Source organism: Wolffia australiana, chromosome 10 (assembly GCF_029677425.1).
Source record: "Wolffia australiana isolate 7733 chromosome 10, ASM2967742v1".
In the NCBI taxonomy this organism is placed as follows: domain Eukaryota; kingdom Viridiplantae; phylum Streptophyta; class Magnoliopsida; order Alismatales; family Araceae; genus Wolffia; species Wolffia australiana.
Window position 1 is genome coordinate 16,271,215 of NC_135844.1, and position 12,229 is coordinate 16,283,443.

At 43.5% G+C, this 12,229-nt stretch overlaps 3 protein-coding genes across 3 annotated transcripts; 2 read left to right on the forward strand and 1 right to left on the reverse strand.

Moving 5' to 3' along the window:
• Positions 1 to 1,883: 1,883 nt before the first annotated feature.
• EDR2 (ENHANCED DISEASE RESISTANCE 2) lies at positions 1,884 to 8,166 on the forward strand. The gene is made up of 22 exons (XM_078581594.1): positions 1,884 to 2,386; positions 2,590 to 2,664; positions 2,882 to 2,935; positions 3,237 to 3,302; positions 3,497 to 3,600; positions 4,146 to 4,210; positions 4,308 to 4,424; positions 4,505 to 4,545; positions 4,626 to 4,726; positions 4,810 to 4,905; positions 4,992 to 5,056; positions 5,169 to 5,240; positions 5,316 to 5,471; positions 5,542 to 5,774; positions 5,858 to 5,891; positions 5,965 to 6,119; positions 6,192 to 6,293; positions 6,370 to 6,414; positions 7,208 to 7,348; positions 7,417 to 7,512; positions 7,596 to 7,697; positions 7,917 to 8,166. Exons 1-22 carry the CDS (start codon positions 2,162 to 2,164, stop codon positions 8,028 to 8,030), a joined length of 2,259 nt encoding a protein of 752 aa, XP_078437720.1. The 5' UTR covers positions 1,884 to 2,161; the 3' UTR covers positions 8,031 to 8,166.
• Positions 8,167 to 8,519: 353 nt separating this feature from the next.
• On the forward strand, positions 8,520 to 10,922 carry ACBP6 (acyl-CoA-binding protein 6). The gene is made up of 4 exons (XM_078581597.1): positions 8,520 to 8,661; positions 8,976 to 9,093; positions 9,586 to 9,648; positions 10,710 to 10,922. Exons 1-4 carry the CDS (start codon positions 8,650 to 8,652, stop codon positions 10,787 to 10,789), a joined length of 273 nt encoding a protein of 90 aa, XP_078437723.1. The 5' UTR covers positions 8,520 to 8,649; the 3' UTR covers positions 10,790 to 10,922.
• On the reverse strand, positions 10,864 to 11,955 carry LOC144708342 (Ribonuclease P protein subunit P38-like protein). Its single transcript, XM_078581595.1, has one exon. The coding sequence runs from the start codon at positions 11,895 to 11,897 to the stop codon at positions 10,941 to 10,943; it is 957 nt and encodes a 318-aa protein (XP_078437721.1). The 5' UTR covers positions 11,898 to 11,955; the 3' UTR covers positions 10,864 to 10,940.
• Between the last annotated feature and the right edge of the window lie 274 nt (positions 11,956 to 12,229).

Here is a 12,229-nt window from a genome sequence, read left to right on the forward strand (position 1 = left end):
GTTTCTTACAGCATCGACGAATAAAAATACGGCTCGTCACCGTTCGTGCGTGCGCTTTGTATGCGCCGTACGGGCGGTGAACTTACCACCCGGTGGCCGCTATCACCAAGCGCCGTCAGATTCTCATTCGACGGCTGAGATGAGGCCACGTCGGTGACTGAAAAAATCACATGGATATTTTGTACGGAAGTCCTTTTTAAAACGGGAAATTGCCGTTGGACCCCGCCCAGAAGTATTTGTGTACATGCCCTTCAACTAAATCCCTGCAACTTTTAAATAATTGTATCTATGCCCTTGCCGAAACGACCGAGAGCTGTTTTTAGGGGTATAATTGCAACATGTATTAACGAAAAGCCCCTCGAAGTTGGAAACATACTTTAACACTCATTTTCTCCTTATAAATATATCATTTTCCTCTTTAAAAATTATTTCTTCCTCAAATAAATCCCAGAAAAATCCAATCAAATCCTAACAAATCCTAGAAAATTTCAGAAAATTCTAGAAAATTGTAGAAAATTCAGTAATTCATCCCCACAATAGTTGACCTCAAAATTAAATTTTAAACCTGCCATTTTCATTTAAAAATAATTTTTTCAAGCTTGAATAAATCCAAGAAAATTCATAAAATTAACAAAAAATTAGGGAAAAATTAGAAATCACTTGGAAACATTAATTACATGTAAATATATGATAACAACCGCAATTTAATCTCGTTAAATGCACAAAATTGTGCTAAATTGCTTGAAATAGAGACCAAATTTAGGGTGTTATCAGTGAGGATGGTCATCATCGAAAGGGGATGGTGATGATGATGACATCTCACTTTCTCTATTTCTTTCACGCTCTCTCTCTCTCTCTGACTATTTCTTTTGCTCGTTTGGCACTCTCCTTTTGTCAGGCTCTCATGCTCACTCTCTCTTTCTTTCGCTCTTTCTCTCACTTACTCCCTCTCGCTCACTATCTCTCTGTCTCTTGGCCTCCTTTTCTCTCTCTTTCTCTTTCACCACTCTCCTCTCTTGCTCTGTCTCTCTCTCTCATCTCCCTTATATCTCTCTCTCTCTTCCTCTCTCTCGCTCTCACTTTATATGTCTCTCTCTCTCTCCCTCTATTTTGTCATCCATTAGTTCAGTTTTTCATCACGGATGAATAATGGAACGGGACTGATGATGTAATGGTGATGACGACGAATCTGGAGGAATGGTGATAGGGACAAAATCAAATCCCATGATCGGACGACTGAAATAACAGCATTCAGTCAAGTCCCCTCCGTCCAAAATATCATTCGTCCAACAAGCCTAATTTGTATAGTCCTGTATATTAGCCTGGCCAGGCAAGACCTTAGAGATCCTCATCCCTGTATATTGCTGACCCGCCAGCATGACACACATTTCGAGCAATTAATTCCATTGAGCTATTTCTCTAGGAATCTACTATTTACCAGGAATCAGGCTCGCCAGGTACCGTACGATCTACAGTTGCCGTAATCTCGGACGTACGATCTACAGTTCAACAGCCCCGTCAAACGTTTAAAATACCGAAACTTCGGATCCTAAGTTGTATTGGATTCGTCAACCCGACCCACACACGAACTGATAAGCTCCATTGCTGGGGCCCGCCACATTGAGCACATTTGTATTTAATTATTCTGTCTTTAAATTTCCGGACGACGACATTAATTCTCGCAGGAAAATAAAAAGCAGGCAAACGGCGCCTAATTTCGGATTATCTATTATTTAGAAAAAAATTAGACGTAATTTGGGGGGAATAAACGGACTTAATTACGACAACAAAAGTAATTAAAAGGGATAATTATGAGGCCCTCCACGTTCGGTGTGGTCAAACGATGGACAGTTTTTCGAAAAAGAAAAAGAAAATTACGAGTTTATACGGAAAAATTGCCGGGGGAGAAGAGAGCAGAGGGAGGGGGGAGATTGCCAATCTGCCTCTGATCTGGGGAGGAAGGAGTTGCGATCTTGCAGTTGATCCGCGAAAGGTCCCGTCCGTCGGGATTTCTTCATCTTGTTTTCGATCTAATGGTCAGATTGCGTCGCTGTTGATTGATTTTGGCGTCGATCGTTTCGAAATTCGTCGTTCGTTGCGCGTATGATTAATGCATAGTTTATCGGGAATTTGGTGGCCAATTTGAGAATACGAAAGGCCTATGAAGGCCGGGGGTCGGGGAATGCCGGCATCCGATGACGCCGATGCAGGCCGGAGAGGATTTGCCGACAGGACGACCACGGGGTTGATGAGGAAGATTGTCTATGAAGGATGGATGGTGCGTTATGGCCGAAGGAAGATCGGTCGCTCTTACATCCATATGCGATACTTCGTACTCGAATCCCGACTCCTCGCCTACTACAAAAGGAAACCGAAGGACAATATGGTATGCTTGTTTCTTTTTTTCCAATCGGGATTGTGTGGGTCGAGTTGAAAATCCTTACAATTCTTGTGTGGCCCGCTTTTGTGGTAACTCGTCTGCGATTTTTTTTGATGTCTTCGTCTTCAAAATGTCCGTCCTGGCAAGAATTTAGTATGATCGGCGTGGTTTGGGCAACTTCTGAATTGCTTGCTTGGATGTTTAAGTAGGTTCCGATCAAGACTTTACTCATCGACGGGAATTGCAGGGTCGAGGACCGTGGACTGAAGACACACCATGGTCATGTACGTAAAACTCGTTCTTATGAAACTTTTTGGATTATCTCTTATGAAATCTTAAGATACCTACTACAACTATGTAGTTTTCTTCTCTGAGTTTTTGATGTCAATTATGTTCATATCTCCCTCTTTCTACTTTATTTTTTCTAATTCATGCTGCTGAAAGTGTCTCAAACACATCATAATAGTCATGAAATCCTAATATCTTAGTTATATTTTGCAGATGGTGTACGTCTTATGTGTATACAACAAAAAAGAGAAGAATCAGCGATTAACGGTATGGATCGGATTGTTGTCGTATATATGTACTCAGCCCACATCAGTCTATGCTATTTGACTAGATTTTTTCTGAAATGGCTGATCTAATGAATAGTTAATTTTTTTATCAAAATATATTCCGCTACATAATACGTGATGATCTTTTAATGCCGTCCAATTTCTCCTTGTTATTTGGCTGGAATCGTTTTTCAGCATGAGTCAATATTCTTAGCCTCTATTTTGTAGCATTAGGATTTGATTTATGCATTCAATGAAATAGTGGTTAAATAAAAGTATCCTCTTATGTTTTCGTGGAACAGATGGCTGCATTTAACATCCAGGAGGCTTTGGATTGGAAGGAAAAGATTGAGCTTGTCATTTATCAGGTTTGAAATCCGAAGCATCATTTCCCCTTTATTAACGTATTTTTTGCAACATTATATTTTTCACTTCATCATTGTTATTTGTATTCATTCTCACCCTTGTCAGGCATCATTTACAAAAATGTATTCATTGTCTACTGATTCAACAGGCAAGAAATATTTTTTTATTCACTTTGTTATGTTTATATTTCATTCAGCATCAGGGATCCTTGCCCAATGCCTCCAATTCCTATCCTTCCTTCGAATTCAAGGCTCAAATGGATAGCGGAAGAGCTGCTTCATCATCAGATCAAGAAAGCCAGTGAGTGGTAGCGCTGTTTATTTCTGAAACATTCTTGGAACTCGTGCACTGATTCAAATTCTTCGCAAGCTTCTTCGACACCAAAGGAGAATAAGGAAAAAATCGAGGACAACTTGTTTCGGTATTATTATCTTGAAATGTTAAATGTTGAATATGGGAATTGATAAATAAATATTTTAAGAAAATAATGTTCCTGTACTACGACATCTCTCTTAAGTTCTCCGGATGCACATGATCTTTATTTAGTTCTCCTCTCTTGAGAATCCAATCTACAATACCTGCTCATTTTTTCCGTAGTTTATGCTCCAGATTTAAGGAAAAATCAATAAATCTCCCAGTGCATTGCACTTCATTACATTTTTTAAGGTTTGATCACCCTCAAAACTCTTTACAGGGGAAAATCATTTTAGCGTTTCAATTATTGAAACAACCTTGTGATGGCATATATGTATTGAGGTTGTCTCTTTGGGATAATGCAGTTCATAGTGTCGAAGAATGTCTTCATCTTACTAAAGCTTGCAACTCTCTGCTTACTACTTATGTAGGGACAGTCAGGACGATGATGAAGAGAATCATCGAGCATTGCTACGGAGGACAACAATTGGAAATGGTGCCGCAATGGGTTTTTATTTATTATTTATTAAATATTTTTTACTTATTATTATTCTAAGTTTTGAGTAACGAATACGTTCACTGGATTACTGCAGGTCCTCCCGAATCAGTGCTCGACTGGACCCAGGAAACAGATTTCGGGCTCTCAAATCAAAATAATGACGATCAAGTATTCTCTAGAAAACATTGGCGTTTAGTCAGATGCCAGAATGGCAAGTAATTCATTTCTGTGATCTTAATCAGACAGATCGAATATGTGTTTATGATTATCGTCTTTTATTTGGAATTTCAGGGCTCAGAATTTTTGAAGAGCTTCTTGAAGTTGATTACCTTGTATGTGTCAGCGGCGAATTTCATGAAAAAATTTCTTAAGTTTGGTCTTATTATTTTCTTTTTACCTAATCGTTTTGCAGCCAAGAAGCTGCAGCAGAGCTATGAAGGCTGTTGGTGTGGTTGAAGCCCCATGCGACTCTGTGTTTGAGGTCCTAATGAGCATAGATGGAACACGGTTTGAGTGAGTCGTTAAATTCTTATATCGTTTTATTTCTTAATTATTTTCTTTTAATTTCTATTATTTGATCGTTTTGCATGCGACAGGTGGGATTGCAGCTTTCAAGATGGAAGTTTGGTTGAAGAAGTGGATGGGCACACTGCCTTGCTTTACCAAAGGCTGCAGCTAGATTGGTTTCCTCTGTAATGTGTTATGATGAAAGATTGTGTATCCTTTTCTGGCATAAATACTTCAATCATTGATCCTCCACCAATATGACTTTTTTCAGGCTTGTCTGGCCACGGGACTTCTGCTATGTGCGTTATTGGCGCCGTAATGATGACGGAAGTTATGGTGAGAACACAAATACAATCCCCAACACCTCCCAGGGGACATTTTGATCAAAAAAGGAATTTTCCTTCAATTTTAAACTTCCTTTTTTAACAGTTAATTTTCTGTCATGCAGTTGTATTGTTTCGTTCCAGAGATCATCCCAGTTGTGGAACCCAACCAGGATACGTGAGAGCTCATATCGAAAGTAATCTTCGTTCCTTTTTTATTTTTTTGTGATAACTTCTTTCTTTTATTTACCTTGACTTTATCATACATACAGGTGGTGGTTTTAACATTTCCCCCTTGAAGTCTCGAAATGGAAGAGCTAGGACGCGTGTCGAGCATCTAATGCAAGTAGATTTGAAAGGCTGGGGAGTGGGTTACTTCACGTCGTTTCAGCAGCGCTGTCTTCTTCAGATATTGAGTAGCGTCGCAGGTTTTAATCTCATTGCGCTAAAATTTTTATGCATTTATAAAGGAAATCTGAGGAATTTGAATCCAATCAGGTCTGCGTGAATGGTTTTCTCAAAAGGATGAACGCCGCACTGCTCCTAGGATTCCAATGATGATGGATGTGGGTTCTGACTCTGTCTCTTCCAAGAGAATAGAAAAGAAACAAGGCTTCATTCGGACGAGTTCATCAGTTGAGCGGATGCAGTCTTACCCCAGAACTGTCGAAGTCTTAGATGAGGAATCTGAAGAAGACGAGGAGTTCCTCGTTCCTGTTTCTGAACCTGAGGTTAAGATTTTATTTCTTGCAGATTCTCGGCAATTTGCGCGTTTTGCAGTTTCTTCAAATCCGATTTCCTTTTTTTGTCCCAGGAGTTTCTCAAATTCAGAGCCGAAGTCAGTGCAGGTCGTCAGTACTTCAATTTGGGTTATTTCTTTCAATTCAGCGTAAATTGGGTTTTTTTCTCTTGAAATAACAGAAATATCTGAGGAGATTGTGGATAAGATAGATTTATCCATCTTCACTGGCAATTTACGCCGGGATGAGAGAGAGAACACCCGTGACTGCTGGAGAATATCTGATGGAAATAACTTCAGAGTTCGCAGTAAACATTTCATTTATGACAAAACCAAGGTAAATTTAATTGGCAATATATATTTAATATTTTTTGAATCGTGCTCACCTCTGGATCGTTTTAATCTGCAGATTCCGGCTGGAAAGCATCTGATGGATCTCGTAGCTGTCGATTGGTTCAAAGATGTGAAACGAATAGACCATGTTGCCAGGCGTCAAGGCTGTGCAGCTCAGGTTACTTCCCTGAAAACCAGTGCAGCCCATTGTCAAGAATAATTTTGGTTTTTAATATAATTTTTTTGCCCAACAGGTGGCTTCTGAGAAGGGCCTATTCTCGCTTGTGGTGAATATGCAAGTAAGTTTTCTGTGAATATGTTTCTCACTCGAGGGTACCGCTCTTGCCAACCTCATCAATCCTCACTGATATTGACAACTTCTGGGTGGTTGATGTTTACAATGACGTTGAGGAGGGTTACCTCAACCATGACAGTATTACAGTTGATGGATGGAGGATGATGGGGAATCACAGTCCATCAACGTCAGACATCAACTTAATAAAAATTTAAGGGAAAAAATATCGGACCCAAACATCAACTTCGTCGCCAATGTCAACTAGCCTAGTTGATGGTGATGATGATGTTGATCGATGGTTGACAGCTGACACAGAACTTGTTGCCATTGGCATTAGGGTGTGATATACTGGTAGGGAATAACACCGTCGACCGATGGTCTCAGTATACCAAATCAAGAAGACAAGTCCACTGAAGATCAAAATGCCACAAGTGACAAGAGTTCGAGATAGAAGGAGGTAAGAACGAAATGAGATCCAGGGGATCCCCCTAGACTGGCCGCCGGGAAGCTCCTTCCGACTGCTCCAGCTCCGGTGCCGCACAGGCCTCAGACGACGGGAAGAATACCGTGATTCCCCCTTTGCCCCTGCGTATTATTTTATGGCCGACGGGTGACGCTTCAGTCGCCTTATGCTGTAACGGTTCCCGCCCTTTTGAACCGTCTTCTCTGGTAGGCTCGACTGAAATGCTTATCAGGGTGTCATCGTGTAAACAATCAATCAATGCCAATAGACGTGTCAACGCCCTCAGGACATGCTGAACCCTACGCCTAATTATTCGGATAAAATTTTGAAACAGGTACCGGGGTCAATGCACTACAGCATGGTCTTCTACTTTGTCACAAAGTCGCTCGAGGCCGGGTCCCTTCTCCAGCTTTTCGTCGATGGCGACGATGAGTTCCGCAACAGCAGACTGAAGCTCATCCCCTCTGTTCCAAAGGTTTAAGCATCTCATTCTCGCCACGTGTCATATACCATCTCTAAAAGTCTATCCTTTGACCTTGTCAGGGATCTTGGATTGTGAGGCAGAGCGTGGGGAGCACTCCCTGCTTGCTCGGGAAGGCGGTTGACTGTACTTACATTCGCGGATCAAATTACCTGGAAGTAAGGAGATTATCGTATTCATATTTTGTAATTAATGATTGCCTAATTGGTCAACGCCTGAGTCTCCTCTGATATTCCTGAAGATTGACGTGGATATTGGATCGTCCACGGTGGCGAATGGGGTCCTCGGCCTCGTCTGTGGTGTCATCACAACACTGGTCGTTGACATGGCTTTCCTTGTGCAGGTACACCCTTCACAATTTCATGTCTTTCTGAATTCACAAATCTTTAGAAATTGCGTCCAATGGGTTATAATTCTTTTCCGGTTCATAAGTTGGAATTCGACCTGGCTCTGATACCATGTTAGATTCAATTGCGTACTTACTGTCCTAAAAGCTATAGCTGATAGCACAGACAAGAAATCAAGTCAGATCACGATCATCAAGTTTTAATCTCCTTCTCAGGCCTGCACTTACGAGGAGCTCCCGGAGAGACTCATCGGGGCCGTTCGTGTTTCCCACGTGGAGCTCAAATCCGCGGTGGTCCCTGTGCTCGAGACGCCTCCATCTGATCCTTAGTTATAATTATTATTATTCTTATTATTGTTATTATTGTATTCATATATCTGATAGTCACGGCCTAAAGCGGATTATTCCTCTGATCCAATTATCTAAATATTCAATTTTTCATTCTAATAAACAATTTTAATTGCCAGACCGACATGAGATGGATGACGGACGGAACCGTGGGACGTGTGAATTTCAAAGTTTAAAAATGTCTCTAAAATGATTGATGAAATTAAAAATCTGAACGGTTTTATTCTATCTTAACAGTATAGGAACAACAGGGGTAGTAATGTCATTTCGAGTCTGACGCGGCTATTTTTTTATTTGTTGAGGATTTTTTTTGCTAGTTTGCCTGCGTTGCTTTTTGTTTTTTGCGAATTTGTCTTCTTCTTTGCAAGTTGTGCTTTATGAGGCGGCCAATCAAGAGAACCTACGATGACCGTTGGATCAGCATCTCAAGATATTGTTCTACAGTGGCATTTACGAAGTTTCTGCTCAAAGTAGGGGTTATTATGAAGTACGCTATTAAATGATATCCGCTGCGGTTTTTTAAGGGGAAGCCTATGTACAGAAGAAACTGACATCGTGGTGGGCGAGAAGGGGACGAAGAGAGAACGAACCAGATCCAAGGATGGCGCTCCAGGTTTGGATTTTCCTCAATTATTCATCATCTTCTATTGATCATCTGTTGTTTATTCGGATCTATGATGTTCGATTCTTAAATCCGGTCGAGATTCTCTGGAGTTCTCGGGGTTTGGTCTTGGTGAAGTGGTTTCAAAGTTCTTCGATTTGAAATTGGATTCATCTATCTGCGTATATCCGTCGGATCTGTTCGGATTCCCGTTTCTACTTCGTTTGCGGAATATTCGCTACGTTGATGTTAGAATTTGCTTTCTTCCGCCGGTGAAACTTTTAATTTCCAACTTTTAATTCATCTAACTTTATGTGATGTCGCAGGAAGAGTTTGAGGACTACGCCGCAAAGGCGAAGACTCTCCCTGCCACGACCACGGACGAGACCAAGCTCATCCTCTACGGTCTCTTCAAGCAAGCGACCATCGGCCCCGTGAATACTTGTAATCATCGCGTTCTCTCTTTCCTATTTTCTAGATCGACGACTCTTCTCTCGATGTCGATCCCGATGATTATTATTTTGAACAGTCGGGGGACCGCACATTAAGTAGCTCAATTTGTTTATCCTTTTGTCTCTTAAACGTCGCATCAATTAAAGATGTCAATGGAAAGCTGTTTTCTTGTCAGCTTTCTGTAGAAAATATTTGTTTTTTATATATCTTCCCGAAATTTTCGCTTTCCGTCACGTTGTCTGTTCTTATATTTCGCCGATTGTCTAATACTCAATTATTTTTAAACATCTTATCTCTGAACTCAGAGAGAAGATCGAATCAAACAAGTCCTGGTCCCTGAAAAACATTTGAAATCTTCTCCTGCTAGCTTTCATCAGGATTGATTCTAATGTCGGATTTTATCATCGTAACTTTATTTTTGTGTTGCCTGGGGTTCTCTTGTTCTAGAAAATAAACTGAAAACCCTTTGGAAATGAATTGCAGCCCGCCCTGGTATCTTTAACCAGCGCGACAGATACAAGTGGGATGCTTGGAAGTCATTCGAAGGTTCTCTCTTTCTCTTAATCTCTGTCCCTGCATCCATCTATCTTTCTTTTTTTAGACAATACTCCCTCCCACCGTTTGTCCTGCTGATGTGATGATCTATTTCCCATTTTGTTTCCGTTTATCAATCTCTCTGTTTATATTACTATGCACCCGTGAATCGCCATCTATCAATACATTCATCTAGCTTGATCCTTTCTATCTATTTATTTTTTGCCTATTTATTTATTATGATATACCTCGATCTGTTCATCCATATATTGATCAATGTACAAAATCTTTGTATGAATCTATCCATCTTTTTATCGGTTACATGACACCCATCTCTCTCTCTTCTCTCTATCCCTCTCCACACTCTCTTCTTTCTGGCCTCTCCCCTTCTCTCTCTCTCCCCCTTATCCCTCACTCATCATCTCTTCTTCTTCTCCCTCTCCTCATTCTCTCCTTTCCTCTCTTCTCTCTCACCTCTCTCCTTTAGGCACTGGAGATCGGATCAGATCGGATCAGATCGGATCGTTGGAATCTTGATCGAAAGATTCGAATGAACAAATGCCGAACAGATCTGTTCGAATTTTTCTTCAGTGTTCTATCAAAAGTTTCGAACGAACGCTTTGGTTCATTCGTGTTCGATTCGCCATTTGTTCGAACAAGTTCGAACAATTGGCCAGCGGGCGCCAGCGCCTTTCTCTCTGGCGGCCGCTGCCGTCCGCTGGCTGTCGCTGGTGCACCTGGCGGTCGCTGGCGGCCGCTGGCTAACCCAGTACTGCAGGAGCTGAACTGAACACCGAATCCAGATCCAAACATTCAATTCGATCCGATTCGAACGTGTTCAAATAGGATGGAATTCGAACATTCAATGCGATCAGCCATCTTGTTCGAACAATCTGATCCGAACCTTATGCGCAGACATGTTCGAATAGGATGGAATTCGAACATTCGATGCGAACACCCATCTTCTTCGAACAATCCGATCGAACATTCTATCCGATCCCTACATCTCTCCATTCTCTCCCACCCCTCTCACATACAGAGTCTAAGAAATATCATTTTCCCATGCCGCGCAGCGAAATCCAAGGAGGGGGCCATGAGCGACTACATCGCCAAGGTGAAGCAGCTCCTCGAGGAAGCCGCCGCCGCCGCCTAACCCCGCCTAACCCGCCAATCAATCCCCGCCACGCTGCCCCCCAATCCATAAACCATATAATAACACCCCCGCGCTACATAGACATATCGCCTCTTATCTTTGCCATATAAATCCACAAATAAATATTTATATAGCAGGATTAGGATTAGGATTAGAGACCGTGTCCGAGGGGGTACCTAGAGAGGCAGTAGTCCTTGACGCGGGAGAGGCCGTGCCTGGCGAGAACGCCTTCGAGATCGCCCATGATCCTGGCCAGCCAGACTTCCAAGCTTCTCTGTATCTCTCTGAAGCAGGCCTCCGCCGCTCTCCCCGACTCCGCCGCCAGCGCCGCCAGCTTCTGCTGGAGATGAAACACCTCCACGAGGAACTCCGTCTGGCGCTGCGGCGAGTTTCCATCCCCCGCCATTCTCCTGCAGAGCTCCTCCGCCTTCCCGGCGATGGCCGAGTACCGCTTGGCCTGCTTCCTCATCGCCGCTTGGCTCTCTCCCTCGCCGAGCTCCCTCTCCAGCCTCTTCAGCTTCGCCGCGATCCCCGCCGACTCCCCCCCGTCCACTCTCCTTGCCACGTACGCCTTCCCCGGGTAGTGCAGAGCCTTGGGGGAGAAGAAATCCCCCGCGTCCTCGAAGAAGCAGGCCTCCGGGACGGGATCGTGCGCGTAGGCCCCGATCTCCACCTCCTTCTCCGCGAAATCCTCCTCCTCCGCCTTCCTCGACATGAAATCGATCACCTCGTCCCGCTCGCGGACCTCTCTCCTCAGCCGATCGGCCTCCGCTCTCAGCTCCGCCTCTCTCCTCCGCAGCGCCTCCGCCTCCTCGGTCGCGCGCTCGATCTGCGCCAGCAGCCGCGCTTCCTCCTGCTGCCAGGCGTTCCTGTGGCTGGCGAAGATCTCCACGACTCGCGCGTTCGCCTTGGAGTCCTCCTGCCGGCGCGCGCGCATCTGGCGGATCTGCTCCTCGGCCTGGATCAGCTTCAAGGAGAGGGATCGATTGCGCGCTTGCAAGTTTGGGAGGTGCGAGATCGCCACCTTCGGGAGGAGCGCCATGAACGCCGCGAAGCTCGCGCCGAGGTACGCTCGGAGGAGCTTCTCCGGCGACTCCTCCGCCGCCATCGCCACCAACTCGCAGACCTAGAAAAAGAGGGTAAAACCAAACACACGAATAAAAAGTAAAGCTCAGGTGTCTTACCTTAAATACCTCAAATACCCCTCCTTTCCCGCCCTCCCAGGCCTAGTCCCATCAGGGGCTTTTTAGTCTTCCCTGCCGATTTATTCATTTTATTTAAGTATTATTTTTCTCTTTCTCGGCGGCGGCCTCGTCATCGTTGCTTTGTTTGATCGCTGACGTGGCGTCTGAGAAGGAGCAGTTCACTCAGTGGATAACGGCTCGTTGGTCTTATCATGGCGTTTTCGTAAATAAAGCTCAACTTGGAGGTTATTATCTA